General features: G+C 40.2%; 2 protein-coding genes across 2 annotated transcripts in view; one reads left to right on the plus strand and one right to left on the minus strand.

Moving 5' to 3' along the window:
• Positions 1-17,918, minus strand: part of LOC131795604 (zinc metalloproteinase nas-14-like) — a 75,964-nt gene that overhangs the window by 31,978 nt on the left and 26,068 nt on the right. The window lies entirely within an intron of this gene.
• Positions 135-17,674, plus strand: LOC131795586 (uncharacterized). The gene is made up of 8 exons (XM_066161198.1): positions 135-272; positions 1,585-1,751; positions 8,369-9,404; positions 9,905-13,107; positions 13,210-13,485; positions 14,314-14,745; positions 15,944-16,375; positions 16,574-17,674. The coding sequence occupies exons 3-8, from the start codon at positions 8,438-8,440 to the stop codon at positions 17,672-17,674; spliced, it is 6,411 nt and encodes a 2,136-aa protein (XP_066017295.1). The 5' UTR covers positions 135-272; positions 1,585-1,751; positions 8,369-8,437.

Consider the following 17,918-nt stretch of genomic DNA (forward strand, 5'->3'; position numbering starts at 1 on the left):
TCTAATGAAGTAGACGGTGTTAAAAATAGAGAAAACAAAAGTTGTTATCGTCATAGAGACAGCTTTTTGACCTTCGTTTTTAATGTTTGGGCATTCATCACGCTATCAGGAGTACTGAGCGGAACGAATTTCACGACAAGACTGCGAAGGAACAGGATTGCAGATCGAGAGTATCGTTCAGCTTTGATTAAGTTCTGAATTGTGCGATCTCATCGCAGATCCACACAGGTCCTCGTTTCTCAAAAGAACTCCAAGTAACTTCAATGCAAGAGGTATGTTAAAAAATCTGATCAAGCTGCACTGATTAAGAGGCGAAGCAATCCCGCCGAGTATTTAAGCGAAATCATAAAATTACTAAAAGAGCTAAGGAATTGTTTTTCACTTAAACCAGCGAGATATGAAGGTCCTTTGAGAACAAAATATCCAATGCGCATGTTTCGATGTTTTGTTGCGTACACGTGTGCTATGTCAAATTAACAGAATGCAAAGATATTTTGTGTCTTAGTTAAATATGTGTGATAAAATTAATAATTGATGATAATGAAACTAAGAGATGTTCTGTAAGGCTGATTGATATTTGGTAAAACGAAAAGATCTTCCGTTTTTGTGAGATGTTTTACATACACCTTATTTCATAGCTTAATATATAATACGTGGGGATATTTTGCGAGTTGCGTAGTATATTTACAAGCCCGAAGAGACGATGAAAAATTCGAGCAATAAGCAAAATGTCTACTCGTATTATATCTTAACCCATCGAATAAGGTATTCATTATCCCACTGTTATTTCTGTTTAATTTTTTGTATTTGAATTCTACTTTGCGAAGTACATCCTACAGCCCTATCTGTGCGTAATATCGATCGTATATAAGGAGTATGGAAAAGACGAAAACAACACCAGTGAAATGATCAAGGTGTTCCTTGTGACCAACAAAAAAAAATCTGTTTCGCTTAAAAGTTCATTTCTCTAAAATTCAAGCCTGAAAACGGGGAAAAATCAAAGTTTGGATCCCTCAGTGCGGCCTCTTTATTGCTCTTTATTTTGCACTGTTTTACAGTCTAGTCTAATACAGTGGCGTATTTGTGCGTTCTCATGATCTTATTTGGTTAAATTGCATGGTAGTGGAATGATTAATCAAAGTTTCTACGATGCAAAATGTGCATGCATGTTTAAGATATAAAAGAAGAGGAAGCGGAAGATGTTTAACTTATAATCAACATTCTTGCTTTTTGACTTATTTCACATAGAATAAGTGTATGCAAGACAACATTGAAATACGCGCATGGGATCTTTTGTCCACAAAGGGCCTTCCTAACTGAAATGAAAAATTTATATGCCTCAGTAAACTTTTACATGAAATACTGAATGCACATAGTGTTTATGATACTACAAAGGGACTTCTCTATCGAAACTGAACTAAAATTCATCATGTAATAAGGCGGTTTACATTAACCGAGGGAAAAGACCGCTTTCGGTTTTCAACTGAAAAGACGTGCAGTGTTCAAAATAGAGAAAACAAAAGGATAATCACTAGGGCAGCAGCTTCGTGACCCCATCATGATTTAATGTTCTGGCATTATCAGGGTTAGTGAGCGGAAAGAATTCAGCTCAACAACAAGTCTGCGAAGGAACAAGACTACAGATCGACAGTATCGTTCAGCTTGGATTAAGTTCTGAATTGTGCGATCTAAACGAAGATATTCAAGGCTCTTCCATTCCCAAAAAACTTCAAGTACGTGCAATACGACAGGTATGTGAAAATATTTCATCAATCTGTTTAACTTAAAATACACTGCAATCCAGCCAAGTGGTTAAGCGGAAACACAAAATTATTGAAATGTGCTGAGGAATTGTTTTTCGTCCACTCTGTTAAGAATAACATCTTATCACTTTGAGACCATTCAGCTGAGAGAATTCGTATAATCCGTTCGTTATAAGCCAATGAGTTTATTACTGGATGCTAATGAGAAGAATAATTAAAAAAAGTTGTGAACATGTATTCAAATACATCTCAACCGCTGAATTTTCCCCAACAAAATTCCCAAGAAACGATGTTGCAAAGGGTAATGGTTTTCGTTGGGTGTTGGTGACTGTAAAGTCACCAAAATCAGCAAAAAGATGAGTGCATTCAAAGGCACTACGCGTATTCATGCATGCCCCCAGGCAATTATCACAATTTAGAAAACATTGATGGCAAATGTTTCTCAGCAAGGTTGCTTTCATTACTTTGGCATTGTTGTACAAAAATAAAATTTCATTCAGCTGATTCGTGCGTTTTACAGTTCATTGACCCTAACTGAACACTAAAATGGGATCCTAGGAACGTGCGTAACAGCGTGCGTTGTTGATCTTCTTAATAAAAGAAAACTTTTCCTCGTAAAATTAGGGATTGATATCACTTGTGCTTCCAGAGGTTGAAGAAATTGCCCACGTTGCGGAATTTCTGTAACTTCTGAAACACGGGTGGAATTAATTTTTGATTTTATGCGACCCTTTGCGATTACTTTCGATAGCTATAAGATCAAAATACCCCAACTGACTTTATACCATTTTATCGGCAACTGAGACTGACAATCATTAGACTGAATCTATGCAGCCCCGGTCCTATCACGGAAACTGATAGATCCTAAAAGTCAGGGAATAATAACAAATGAAACCTTGATAATCATCTGACATACAAATTGACTAAATCTGCCCGGGGCGATCACAACTATTTGTGAGGAACATAGCTTTGTATTTTAATGCCATCAGGAGTCCGGATTTAAACAGTGGTTAGAACCACTTAGGATTCTCAACTATTTTCGTAATACTCGTGTACGCTTAAAAGCTTCAATATATATATATATATGTGTGTGTTTCGTAAAAGATAAGCCACTTAGTGATCGTGCGTCTTCAATGTAAACAAACAAATTTGGTCTGCACCTGAGTATCAATGACTTTAGCGTTATTATGTTCGTCTAGCTTATGTTTTTACAGATGCGAATTTACTAATAAACAAATGGATATGGCACTCAATCGACCAATTCTCCTTAGCGCTCTGCAAGACTGTTTTTTTAAATTTTATATGAGAAATTTAAATAGAGAACTGAAATAACTGCAAACATATTTGATGACAGAAAACTCGACATGCAGTACACTAAGATAATTATCATACGACAGCTTGAGCTCCAAGTGTTATAGTTTTAAAAATCCAAACAAAACTATCTCAGTGAATCTCAACTTGAAACGGAACTTTGAGTGAGTCATCAAGTTCCTTTCAACCATTGGCAGAAAAATTGTAATTTGTATGAAAGACTACTTATGTATAAGTTAGAGGCTTTTTTTCTACTGTTTTATTCATATTAAAGGGTTTCTAGCGTTTAAATTAAAATGACGTTAGGAACAAATTCAAGTCATAACGTATAATGGATATAAACAAACTAATATCTTGGAGGAACGCGGGTATATTGGAATATGATAAGTATTAGTTTTCAGCAACGTATTGCGTTCCTTTCCGATGACCCCTTGAATTGAAATGAACTTCCTGTGGAAAAAAATGCTTCGTTGACGTAGTTTAGAAGTATTAAAATAGCAAAATATCGATAAAATTTCCAATTAAAACGGAAAGTAATGATGTGCGATGACTCACTCGCGATATTTCAGGTATTTCGCGCTAAATATTCACTACCGACTTAAATATGACGTTATTTCTGGCATCGAGTTAACAAGTTATTTTGGGTTTGCAGATGTCGTCTTAATATGTCTAATTTATATGTTATATCTCTAGTTTGTGAAATCTTAGAGGACCAATAAACTTTGATGCTTTTGTTGCTGTAAAGTGATTATAAAAACTTCAATAAAACAATAAAAGCGACTAAGAACAGGAAAGAGTCATTTTATCATCATGCAACATATACAGGCCTTTTAAGTTTTATCATGATTACCGTCTCTATGTTTTTTTTCGCGATCAGGATAGGAAGCATATTAGTCTATCGCAGTCACTGTTCAGTCACTGTTCTCATGAAAGAAATAGATTACTGACGTAGTTTTAAAAGCAAACTCGTGTGTCGAAAGGAAGTATGAAACGGTTTAAGACCATATATATTCATATCTATTGCGTATCGACTTCAATAAAACAATAAAAGGGATTAAGAACATAAATGAGGCATTTTAAGATCATACAAAGTATATATCTGTTCAAGAACAGGCCTTTTTTAAGTTGTATCATGATTATCGTATTTATACTTTATACTTTTTCGTGATCAGGATAGGAGGCATATTTAGTCAATCGCTTTTTACAGTCACTGTTCCCATGGAAGAAATAGATTACTGACGTAACTCTAAAAGCAAACTCGTATGTTTAAAGGAAACATGAAACGGTTAAAGACCCATATATATTCATACATATTGAGTATCGATTCTTTCAAACCTGCCCGCTTGGTTTTAAATCTACTGCCTTGGGAAAAAAAGACTTTTATGACGCAATTTCGCAAAATGAAATTAGAGGGCCAAGAGCATATTTTTTGTTGTTGGAAAACATTGGTCCATTGGTTTATTTTCTCATGGCCCATATCATTTCCTATACGTGGAAAGAATGTTTGAAATAGCCTTGGATAGCGGGACGCCATTTGGAAAGACGAAGTTCGAGCGGGAAATGAACCACACGTGGGAGCAAGTTAAGAGCCCCCAAAAGTATCACGTTGCCACGTTACGGCTTTGCCAAGCAAAGTTTATTTAATTTGCGGTTTTTCTTTTATCTGCATCTTTCTTTTAATAACTCACCCCTCTTTTGTTAATGCGGTTAAAATTGTCCGCCTTCTTTACCGTCTTTCAAAATGAAATCAAAATGTGACTGAAAGCCGGCAAACAGAATACTCACCACTCTTAGCTCTTTTAATTCCACACTTCGATCGTACAATCCAGGTAAACTCTAACACAAGTTGTATCTCTTTAAGTTAAGCTGAAATAGAGGAAGATGACTTAAAACACTAGAAGAGTAAACGAAAAGAGAAGAAAAAAAACCTTGCTTAAAGGCATTAAGATAAGCACAGATGGGGTTATTCACATATCCAGCGTTGCTGCGTTATAAAAGTCCCTTTCCGCGCCAAGCGATGTAGCTACTCTTCGGTTTGTACCAATTTGAAAATTTGGTTCTGTCCCCATCTCCTTTCCTCTTCGTTCGTTACATTCTATTTTAACTATAAAATCCCTATTTTAAATTTAGTAGTAATTCACAACCTGTTATTAAAATGTATCCCATGAATTTCTAGAGCTGGTACATCGCCGAGCGCTTTGCTGAAGCCAAACAATGCAGAATGAACAGAAACTTTACAAGGGCACTGTCGAAGCGTCGAAACTGATAGTTCAATAGAAACGCAGCCGCTAAAACGAATTATTTTCTCAGAAAATTGTCACGTTGCTATTCAAAATTTAAACATTGAACAACTTCATCACCTTCGATTATCGTACGAAAAGCCGAGCCGTTTGAAGCGTCTTTGAGTTAAATTATTTTTGGCCGAAGACCGTTAAAAGAAGAAAAGGAGTCTTCCTTTCTTCTATTAACGGCCCATTAAGGCTAAATAATATCACAAATACGTCGATTAACATTTCATTCAACATAATTGAGATGTTCAGACCGAGATGTAGTTCAGATATGCAATTTTCAGAGCTTTATTCATAAACCTCAGTTTTTGTTCGTTTTCTTGTCAACAATTATTTACCACGAACACATAGTGTGGTCTGCCTGTGGTGCTAGTCACTATGGCCACAACTCGTTCATTACTTAAGTAAGTCAACGGCTCTGAAGAGGATTGAAACTCTATCATTTCAGAGGTAAGCACTCCGAGGCACGCACTCAGAGGTAAGCACTCAAAGGCAAGCCAGACGTGGAGGTGGCCCACAAAGCGCGTTTTTTCAAATTTCAGCAAGATGGCCCATCTATACTTAAAACGAATACGGTATTTAAATATCTGTACCTTTTTGACGATGGCGATAAAATTTAAGACCGGCAATAAATTTTGGAATAACTTAAAAGGACAGTTTACATTAACTGAGGGAAAAAACCGGCTATCGGTTTTAACTGAAGAAGTCAGTGATAAAAATAAAGGAAACTAAAGGATTATCGCTGACAGCAGCTTCGTGAATCGTCACCTTTGTAGTTTTTTTTTTACATTCATACGCTGCCAAGGTTAATGAGCGGAAAGAATTAGGCAGCAAGGGTACAAAGCAGGAGGTGCGCACGCTCCGATTGCGTGAGTCGTTTGCATTACGATGCGATCGAGTGAACATCTCTTATGCTAGCGAGAATAGCGTGAAAATGTGAATGTGATGGATATTCACAGTCTGCTGCCGTTCCTTCAAAAGTAAATACAATACGAGAGGTATGCTATACAATCCCGCCGCTCGGCTAAGGCGAAATCACAGTGTTTCTGGAATGATTCGAGGAATTTTTTTTGGTTGGCTAAAAACAGCTCGACATGAAGGTTTTTTGTGGACAAAGTACCGAATGCGCGTATTTTGCTTATTGCTCTTATTTTCCGTCGCCCCACCCAAGGCTCGGAAAAATATTTCGCAACTCGCAAAATATCCGCGCGTATTATGTGTTAAACCATTGAATATAGTGTATGTATCGATGATGCACAGGACACATACATTCAATATATAAAAGATGAAGAAGTGGAAGTCGTTTAACTTATATTCAACAACCCTGCTTTTTTTATTTCAAGTAGCATACATGTAGGCGACATAACTTGGAAATACGTGCATACGATAAATTGTTCACAGAGGGCCGGCGTTTCTAACAGGACACCGAAAGAAATGAAATATTTCATCGCCCTCGGTAGACTTTTTCATTGTGTTTTCAAGGCACTACAAAAAAACTTCTTTATCGAAAGTGAAATAAAATTTTTCCTGCCTGTGGTCAGTCAGGAATTTTAAATGTAACTCTTACAGGCAGAAGGCCGCCAAAATATTTAATTTTTAAGCGGCAAGCAAACGGTGAGGGTAAAAGATTTGTACTTCGGGATACATCATGATGATCAGTACCCTGCTTACTCAAGATATAACTATTATGGCTCCCAAGTTTACGTTTAAGCCGAATCCCTAGGCTCAAGTACTGTTCAATTTGAATATCCATCATTGCCATTTCGTGGTTAACAAATATTTTTCTGTTTTTCATTGCGCCTACGATGAACGAACAGAAAATTTACAAACAACAGAATTAGTCAGCGGAGTACGCCCGGGCCTGAGCGGAAATAATTTGACAAGAAGGCTGCGAGGGAACAAGGCTACAGATCGGAAGTAACGTTCAGCTTGGATTAAGTTCTGAATTGTGCTATCTAATCGAAAATCGATACACAAAGCTTCTCGTTTTTCAAAAAAACTCCTACTATATACAATATGCTATCTCAGTAAAAATGCGATTCAATCTCGCCGAATGGTTAGGCGGAATCACAAAATAACTATTTAAAATTGAACGGTATCAATTATTGCCTGAAAGAAAGAACTGGTAAATCGGGGGGCATTTTCGATGTCACTTCGTTAAGATTGCTCGAAAGCTTCCGAAAAGTCATAAAAAGATCTAAGTGACAATAGCCATCTAACACCAACGAACAATGAAAGCTTTCCCCAAAAGCAGTCATAGAAATCAGCATAAATTAATAACCTGTGTAAACTTAGAAGAGTGTTTTCTAGATAAAATTGACGTTTTGAAGGAGAAAACGATAAAAGCAAATCCTGAGTTTTATTCCTTTCTCACCTCGTGAGATTGCTTCGAGAGCTTCCGAAACACGTTATAGTCAACAACTTTACAGAAGACAGAGAACACACCTTAGGGTGTGGCGCGACATGAAACCTTTTTAGGAAATGACTGCATTTACTGTTCGTGTATTGTATTTAATGGTCCACAGCCGCACTTGAAGTAAGAACAAATTAAGCAATCAAGGAAATGAGAAAACCGACAAATGAGCAAAGACAAAAGAAAACAAAAAATATTGCATATCTATTTCTTTAAAAGACTAAAAATCAGTTGAACTTTCCCTCGAAAACTTATGATATCGTTTTCCAACACATGCGTGATATTAAAATTGCCCATCATTTGTGCTTTATCATGGTCAAGATGATCGAATTTAATTCTTACTGAATTTTGGAGCATCTTGCATGAGAGCATGTCTTTGATGCGTTTCGTTTCGTCCCTTGGTATCTCGCAACCTTACTTAATGATAGATCTATCGGCAAAATAAACCAAAAGTGGGTTAGATGAACGGAAAAAATTATTAACGAAAGGCATAGATCATAATTGACCCTTCTTAAATGAATCGAAAAGAAACGTTTGTTCAGATAACCCGTCCGTGGAAATAACTTTCAGCTTTTTTGTGTGTTATTTCTCAGGTATCACAGGCAAAGATCTGCCTAACCAATGAATTGAGCAAGATTCCGCGACGCCCGGTCGTTGGTAAAATGGCCTTACAACCATTCACGAATGAACAACTGAATTATTTCAAGTTTGCTTTCCTCGTGTTAAATGAATTTCCCAAAGCATTACGGCAAACCTTTAAACAGATGTGGAACAACACCGTTGCGTCACGTCCTGGTTTTCAGCCTTGGGATGACTCTAATGCTGTACGTAACTTGTTCTTAAGCACTGAAGGTGGAGCATCCAAAGTCCCCACACATCTTTCCTATGATGAATGGGATTGCACAGTCTTGTTCCAGGCCACCATCTACGCGCGCTCCTTTGCTTTGCCAGATAGCAAAGGCCATCACAGGATACTCCATGATTTGTATTTGAGGTCCTGTAAATTACCACGTGGTACTTTCCATTCCTCTGTGGTTAGCTCGACTGGAGATGACGCAGAAACCTTTGCACTGGCGGTCGATCAGCTTCGTTTGTTGAGAAATTCGCTCTTTCATTTAAATAAATCCGAATTGGACAAAATAAAATACGATCGATACGTTCAACTCGCTAAAGATTCGATTAAAGCCCTTGGAGTTAATACTGACCCTATTGATGCTGTTGGAGGTTTGACTGAGTCTGACTTTCCCACCGAGAAAGTTCGCAAGTTAGAAGATGACGTCAAAAAAGAACTTAAAAAAAAAAACGAATTCCTCGAAGAAGAAGTTATTGATGACTTGCAGCTCTTACAGAAATCTCAAAAGGAAGGTACTGAAGAGCTAAAGAACGCAATCGAATCTGCAAATGCCACTACCCAAGACACGATTGAAACTAAGTTTTCCGAGTTCCAAACTGAAAGCAGACTTGTCAGAGAAGGTGTTAAAGATGAGCTTCATCTTCTACAGGAATCACACAAAGACGATACCGAGAGCCTGAAAGAGGCAATCGCTGCTAGTGAAGAAAGGATGGTTAAGAAGATTAGCGAGTTTAGCCAAGAGATGAAAGACCTTCTGAGGGAGCCCCAAAGTCTAGGTAAATCGCAAATTAAAACGCAATATTTTTGTGATTCTGATTTGACTAAAACTTGAACCGCACTTTTACCGGGCTTCAACGAGCGACCTGGTGATGCTAAGAACCTTTCTTTTCGTGTACTCACGATTTTGTGTCCTTCACAGTCGCTGAATAGTCTTGTATGTAATCGACACGCAATGCCCTCTCTTTAAAAAACAAGTTTAGTACGAGGAAAAAAGTGGCGACATGGGAAGCTACTCAAAAAATGACTCTGCTATGTTTAGTCAAAGATTGATTAAACCGTTATGATTGCAGCCACGAAGGAGGGATAAGAACTAATCAACTAAAAGTAGTGTTTCCCTATACACCTCTTTCAAGCTATCACACAGTCGGTCGAGTCTTCTTCATTTGTTCAGTTCACTTCCCTTGTGCCACAAAGGATTTTGAGTGCATACTGATTGATCCTGTAAAAGCCGGTTCTTTAATTATATTTTCATTGTCTAAAACCAACTTCTTTCTAGGATTTAAACCACGTTTTTCACGATTGAATCTTCCTTCTCACTTTACTGGCCGTGAAAAAGAATGTGAAGAGATTATTGACCACTTGACCTCTGATTCCACGCAAATCGTATCAGTTTGGGGGTCACCAGGGTTTGGAAAGACGTCTACTGCAATCGCTGTTGGTCACCAGCTTCAAAAGGTCGGTCTACCTGTCTGCTCTATCTCACTACGCGGGCTTAATTCAAAAGTTGATTTAACGTCAAAGTTACTCAGCCACTTTCGAACTGCTGAATCGAAAAATCAGAGTTTGACAGCTGCCGATGAAATTGGTTTCATCTTTGAAAGACTATCGGATCCATGTTTCTTGATTCTTGATAATGCAGATGACTTGTTTGAATGTGGCGAGCCAGATGTGAAAGAGAAGACTGTTAATTTAATAAAAGACCTTCTCAATCGCAGTGAAAAGGTCAAATTTCTATTAACCACACGGGAGCCAATGGCCTATTTGGATATGTCTCTACAGGGACACAAGTCCACCAGAATAGGAGAACTCGACAAGTTGTCCTCAATTGCTTTAGTGAAAAAGTTACTTCCACATGCGAGCTCCTCTGACGCAATAAAAATCGTGCACATGTGCGGGCAGGTTCCCCTAGCCATATGGTTGCTATGTAAGTTGCTCTCTGACGATTCTGCCCAATGTAGTGCAGCTCTTGATGAATTAATGTTGTCTAAAAATAGCCTACTTGAGTTGCTGGACAACCCAGAATATACCAGTGATGCAAGGCTTAAAACCCTGTTTGAATCGTCTTTCCTGAGACTGTCTTCGCGGGACCAAGAAGCACTAGTGTCTTTGAGTGTTCTTCCAGAAACATTTGATCTTGAGATTGCTACAGCCGTTTTAAGACTGGAGAGATCCACCGAAACTAAGGAAGTTTTGAGAAGACTACAAGGGAGGGCTCTCATAGATAGATGTTCAAACTCGGACAAATTCTCCATTCACAAACTTTTACAATCCTTTGCAAAAGACAAGGGTGAACGTGAGATGGGAGAAACAATTTTGATTGCGAACACTCGCTTTTTATTATTCTACATTGACTTGGCTGAGAAACTGAATGAGATGTTCCTGACAGGACACTCCATGAAAGCATTGATCGAGTTCTTCGACAATGAAAGAAGCATTGTAAAAAGTTTGATGGATGGTTGTACAAACAACGAGGTAGCGGACAGAGTTTTTCAAGTTTTGGCAAAAGCAGAGTTTTTTCTTGATACTGCTTATTGGGACGACGAACCTAATTTTGACAAGATTTATCAAACAGCAATAGAGGCAGCTAGTCAGCTTGGACGAAGTGTTCTCCACAGACAACTGCTTCAATCCAAAGCATTTAGCTATATGACTTGGGGAGGAGATGGGAAAACAATGCTGTTGCTTTCGGAGGCCAGAAGACTTCAAAGTTTAACCACTACCTCTTGTCCCGAAGAGAGAGGCAAACACTTGTGCTACTCTGGCATCTATCAGCTTGTGGTAGGAAAGACGGAAGATGGAGTTGAAAGTTTAGAAGGAGCTATTTCCCTTCTAAACAAAACTGCTGAGCTCAAAGTTCTGAGACTTATGATACTTCAAATCCTTGCTATTTTCTATGGATGCACAAAAGGCGATTACGAGTTGTCAGCCATGTTCTATGACAGAGCAGTGCAAGAATGCAAAGAGGCAGAAGACATGCATCTATTAGTAATTCCGGATAATAACGGAGAAGCAAATTATAGGGATGAACACAGAGTACCCTCAAGTACAGAAAATCTTAGAAACGAACCCATTGAAATTGGAGTGATCTATCTTGTGGTCAGCGCAATTAAAAAAATATGTTCAACTGAAATTACAGATTTTTCGATCAAGCTATTGCTCAGAATACTTCAAGGCATCGATTCAACCAATGAAATGACGAAACCTGGATGGTTTAGATTTCAAGCAATTGCAATTACTATGCTGAGTACGTTTCATAGGTATCAGGAAGGTTTATCACTAACTCAGAAGCTAATAACCTACTACCTAAATTCACTGCAGAAGGGGACGACAGGCGAAGAAAACTTTACCTCTAGTCTACAAAAAGAAGCTCTAGCAGAGTGGTATTTGCTACAAGGGAAAAATCAACATTGCCTACGTCACTTCTCAGAAGCTTTCACCTCAAAACAGCATGCTCTTACCATCATCTTAGAACTCTTCGGTGAAAAACATATAAAGACTGCCGATGTATACTCAGAACTAGGGTTTACAAAACACGAACTAGGAGATTATAACTCAGCTGCGGAGTCTTACAGGCTTGCACTCGACATCAGAATTCAATTACTTGGGGAAAAACATCGGAGGATCGCTGACAGCTACAATGACCTGGGGATTACCGAACATGCACTAAGAGATTACACCTCAGCCGCAAAGTCCCACAAACGTGCACTTAACATAAGACAAAAGGTATTGGGTGAAGATCATGAGAACACCGCTGACAGCTACAATGAGCTGGGGGTTACCCAGTATGTGCTTAAGGATTACACCTCAGCCACTGAATCATTCAAGCGAGCGCTAAACATCAGACAAAAGGTATTGGGTGAAGATCATGAGAAAACCGCTCTCAGCTACTTCAACTTGGGGAATACCCAATTTGAGCTTAAGGATTACACCTCAGCCACTGAGTCATTCAAGCGAGCACTAAACATCAGACAAAAGGTATTGGGTGAAGATCATGAGAACACCGCTCACAGCTACAATGAGCTGGGGAATACCCAATTTGAGCTTAAGGATTACACCTCAGCCACTGAGTCATTCAAGCGAGCACTAAACATCAGACAAAAGGTATTGGGTGAAGATCATGAGAACACCGCTCACAGCTACAATGAGCTGGGGATTACCGAACATGCACTAAGAGATTACACCTCAGCCGCAAAGTCCCACAAACGTGCACTTAACATAAGACAAAAGGTATTGGGTGAAGATCATGAGAACACCGCTGACAGCTACAATGAGCTGGGGGTTACCCAGTATGTGCTTAAGGATTACACCTCAGCCACTGAATCATTCAAGCGAGCGCTAAACATCAGACAAAAGGTATTGGGTGAAGATCATGAGAAAACCGCTCTCAGCTACTTCAACTTGGGGAATACCCAATATGTGCTTAAGGATTACACCTCAGCCACTGAGTCACACAAGCAAGCACTAAACATCAGACAAAAGGTATTGGGTGAAGATCATGAGAAAACCGCTCTCAGCTACTTCAACTTGGGGAATACCCAATTTGAGCTTAAGGATTACACCTCAGCCACTGAGTCATTCAAGCGAGCACTAAACATCAGACAAAAGGTATTGGGTGAAGATCATGAGAACACCGCTCACAGCTACAATGAGCTGGGGAATACCCAATTTGAGCTTAAGGATTACACCTCAGCCACTGAGTCATTCAAGCGAGCACTAAACATCAGACAAAAGGTATTGGGTGAAGATCATGAGAACACCGCTCACAGCTACAATGAGCTGGGGAATACCCAATATTTGCTTAAGGATTACACCTCAGCCACTGAGTCACACAAGCGAGCACTAAACATCAGACAAAAGGTATTGGGTGAAGATCATGAGAAAACCGCTCACAGCTACTTCAACTTGGGGAATACCCAATTTGAGCTTAAGGATTACACCTCAGCCACTGAGTCATTCAAGCGAGCACTAAACATCAGACAAAAGGTATTGGGTGAAGATCATGAGAAAACCGCTCTCAGCTACTTCAACTTGGGGAATACCCAATTTGAGCTTAAGGATTACACCTCAGCCACTGAGTCATTCAAGCGAGCACTAAACATCAGACAAAAGGTATTGGGTGAAGATCATGAGAACACCGCTCTCAGCTACTTCAACTTGGGGAATACCCAATTTGAGCTTAAGGACTACACCTCAGCCACTGAGTCATTCAAGCGAGCGCTAAACATCAGACAAAAGGTATTGGGTGAAGATCATGAGAACACCGCTGACAGCTACTTTTACCTGGGGAATACCCAATATGTGCTTAAGGATTACACCTCAGCCACTGAGTCACACAAGCGAGCACTAAATATCTGACAAAAGGTATTGGGTGAAGATCATGAGAACACCGCGCACAGCTACTTCAACTTGGGGACTACCCAATTTGAGCTTAAGGATTACACCTCAGCCACTGAGTCATTCAAGCGAGCGCTAAACATCAGACAAATGGTATTGGGTGAAGATCATGAGAACACCGCTCTCAGCTACTTCAACTTGGGGAATACCCAATTTGAGCTTAAGGATTACACCTCAGCCACTGAGTCATTCAAGCGAACGCTAAACATCAGACAAAAGGTATTGGGTGAAGATCATGAGAACACCGCTGACAGCTACTTTTACCTGGGGAATACCCAATTTGAGCTTCAGGATTACACCTCAGCCACTGAGTCATTTAAGCGAGCATTAAACATCAGACAAAAGGTATTGGGTGAAGATCATGAGAACACCGCTGACAGCTACTTTTACCTGGGGAATACCCAATTTGAGCTTAAGGATTACACCTCAGCCACTGAGTCACTCAAGCGAGCACTAAACATCAGACAAAAGGTATTGGGTGAAGATCATGAGAACACCGCTCACAGCTACAATGAGCTGGGGATTACCCAATATGTGCTTAAGGATTACACCTCAGCCACTGAGTCACACAAGCGAGCACTAAACATCAGACAAAAGGTATTGGGTGAAGATCATGAGAACACCGCTGACAGCTACTTTTACCTGGGGAATACCCAATATTTGCTTAAGGATTACACCTCAGCCAATGAGTCACACAAGCGAGCACTAAACATCAGACAAAAGGTATTGAGTGAAGATCATGAGAAAACCGCGCACAGCTACTTCAACTTGGGGAATACCCAATTTGAGCTTAAGGATTACACCTCAGCCACTGAGTCACTCAAGCGAGCACTAAACATCAGACAAAAGGTATTGGGTGAAGATCATGAGAACACCGCTGACAGCTACAATGAGCTGGGGATTACCCAATATGTGCTTAAGGATTACACCTCAGCCACTGAGTCACACTAGCGAGCACTAAACATCAGACAAAAGGTATTGGGTGAAGATCATGAGAACACCGCTGACAGCTACTTTTACCTGGGGAATACCCAATATTTGCTTAAGGATTACACCTCAGCCAATGAGTCACACAAGCGAGCACTAAACATCAGACAAAAGGTATTGAGTGAAGATCATGAGAAAACCGCGCACAGCTACTTCAACTTGGGGACTACCCAATTTGAGCTTAAGGATTACACCTCAGCCACTGAGTCACACAAGCGAGCACTTAACATCAGACAAAAGGTATTGGGTGAAGATCATGAGAACACCGCTCTCAGCTACTTCAACTTGGGGACTACCCAATTTGAGCTTAAGGATTACACCTCAGCCACTGAGTCACACAAGCGAGCACTAAACATCAGACAAAAGGTATTGGGTGAAGATCATGAGAACACCGCTCTCAGCTACTTCAACTTGGGGACTACCCAATTTGAGCTTAAGGATTACACCTCAGCCACTGAGTCACTCAAGCGAGCACTAAACATCAGACAAAAGGTATTGGGTGAAGATCATGAGAACACCGCTGACAGCTACAATGAGCTGGGGATTACCCAATTTGAGCTTAAGGATTACACCTCAGCCACTGAGTCACACAAGCGAGCACTAAACATCAGACAAAAGGTATTGGGTGAAGATCATGAGAACACCGCTCTCAGCTACTTCAACTTGGGGACTACCCAATTTGAGCTTAAGGATTACACCTCAGCGACTCAAGCGAGCACTAAACATCAGACAAAAGGTATTGGGTGAAGATCATGAGAACACCGCTGACAGCTACAATGAGCTGGGGATTACCCAATTTGAGCTTAAGGATTACACCTCAGCCACTGAGTCACACAAGCGAGCACTAAACATCAGACAAAAGGTATTGGGTGAAGATCATGAGAACACCGCGCACAGCTACTTCAACTTGGGGACTACCCAATTTGAGCTTAAGGATTACACCTCAGCCACTGAGTCACACAAGCGAGCACTAAACATCAGACAAAAGGTATTGGGTGAAGATCATGAAGAAACCGCGCACAGCTACTCCAACCTGGGGAATACCGAATTTGAGCTTAAGGATTACACCTCAGCCACTGAGTCATTCAAGCGAGCGCTAAACATCAGACAAAAGGTATTGGGTGAAGATCATGAGAACACTGCTGACAGCTACTTTTACCTGGGGAATACCCAATTTGAGCTTCAGGATTACACCTCAGCCACTGAGTCATTTAAGCGAGCATTAAACATCAGACAAAAGGTATTGGGTGAAGATCATGAGAACACCGCTGACAGCTACAATGAGCTGGGGATTACCCAATATGTGCTTAAGGATTACACCTCAGCCACTGAGTCATTCAAGCGAGCGCTAAACATCAGACAAAAGGTATTGGGTGAAGATCATGAGAAAACCGCTCTCAGCTACTTCAACTTGGGGAATACCCAATTTAAGCTTAAGGATTACACCTCAGCCACTGAGTCATTTAAGCGAGCACTAAACATCAGACAAAAGGTATTGGGTGAAGATCATGAGAACACCGCTGACAGCTACTTTTACCTGGGGAATACCCAATTTGGGCTTCAGGATTACACCTCAGCCACTGAGTCATTTAAGCGAGCACTAAACATCAGACAAAAGGTATTGGGTGAAGATCATGAGAACACCGCTGACAGCTACTTTTACCTGGGGAATACCCAATTTGGGCTTCAGGATTACACCTCAGCCACTGAGTCATTCAAGCGAGCACTAAACATCAGACAAAAGGTATTGGGTGAAGATCATGAGAACACCGCTCTCAGCTACTACAACCTGGGGACTACCCAATTTAAGCTTAAGGATTACACCTCAGCCACTGAGTCATTTAAGCGAGCACTAAACATCAGACAAAAGGTATTGGGTGAAGATCATGAGAACACCGCTCTCAGCTACAATGAGCTGGGGGTTACCCAATATGTGCTTAAGGATTACACCTCAGCCACTGAGTCACACAAGCAAGCACTAAACATCAGACAAAAGGTATTGGGTGAAGATCATGAGAACACTGCTGACAGCTTCTTTTACCTGGGGATTACCCAATTTGAGCTTCAGGATTACACCTCAGCCACTGAGTCATTTAAGCGAGCATTAAACATCAGACAAAAGGTATTGGGTGAAGATCATGAGAACACTGCTGACAGCTTCTTTTACCTGGGGACTACCCAATTTGAGCTTCAGGATTACACCTCAGCCACTGAGTCATTTAAGCGAGCATTAAACATCAGACAAAAGGTATTGGGTGAAGATCATGAGAACACCGCTGACAGCTACAATGACCTGGGGATTACCCAATATGTGCTTAAGGATTACACCTCAGCCACTGAGTCATTCAAGCGAGCACTAAACATCAGACAAAAGGTATTTGGTGAAGATCATGAGAACACCGCTGACAGCTACTTTTACCTGGGGAATACCCAATTTGGGCTTCATGATTACACCTCAGCCACTGAATCATTCAAGCGAGCACTAAACATCAGACGAAAGGTATTTGGTGAAGATCATGAGAGTACCGGTAAAGCCTACGCTTACCTGGGGCTTACCCAATGTATGCTTAGAGATTACACCTCAACCACTGAGTCACAAAATCGAGTACTAAACATTACACAAAAGGTATTGGATGAAGATCATGAGAAGACCACTAACAGCTAATTTAACCTGGGGACTACCCAATATGTACTTTAGGATTACACCTCAGCCACAGAGTCACTCAAGCGAGCATTAAACATCAGACAAAAAGTATTGGGTGAAGATCATGAGAAAACCACTGATAGCTTCAATTAATTGGGGCTTACCCATTATATGCTTAGTGATTACACCTTAGCCACAAGGTCACACAAGCGAGCACTTAACGTCAGACAAAAGGTATTGGGTAAAGATAACGAGAAGACCGCTG

This window comes from Pocillopora verrucosa, chromosome 14 (assembly GCF_036669915.1).
Source record: "Pocillopora verrucosa isolate sample1 chromosome 14, ASM3666991v2, whole genome shotgun sequence".
NCBI classification, from domain to species: Eukaryota; Metazoa; Cnidaria; class Anthozoa; order Scleractinia; family Pocilloporidae; genus Pocillopora; species Pocillopora verrucosa.

Excerpts from the sequence above, each read along its gene's own strand:
- LOC131795586 (XM_066161198.1), top strand. The coding sequence starts at position 8,438 with ATGGCCTTACAACCATTCACGAATGAACAACTGAATTATTTCAAGTTT. Across the intron at positions 13,108-13,209 it reads CACTAAACATCAGACAAAAG|CGAGCACTAAACATCAGACA; the intron begins GTATTGGGTGAA and ends GAGTCATTCAAG. Across the intron at positions 13,486-14,313 it reads CACTAAACATCAGACAAAAG|GATTACACCTCAGCCACTGA; the intron begins GTATTGGGTGAA and ends TTTGAGCTTCAG.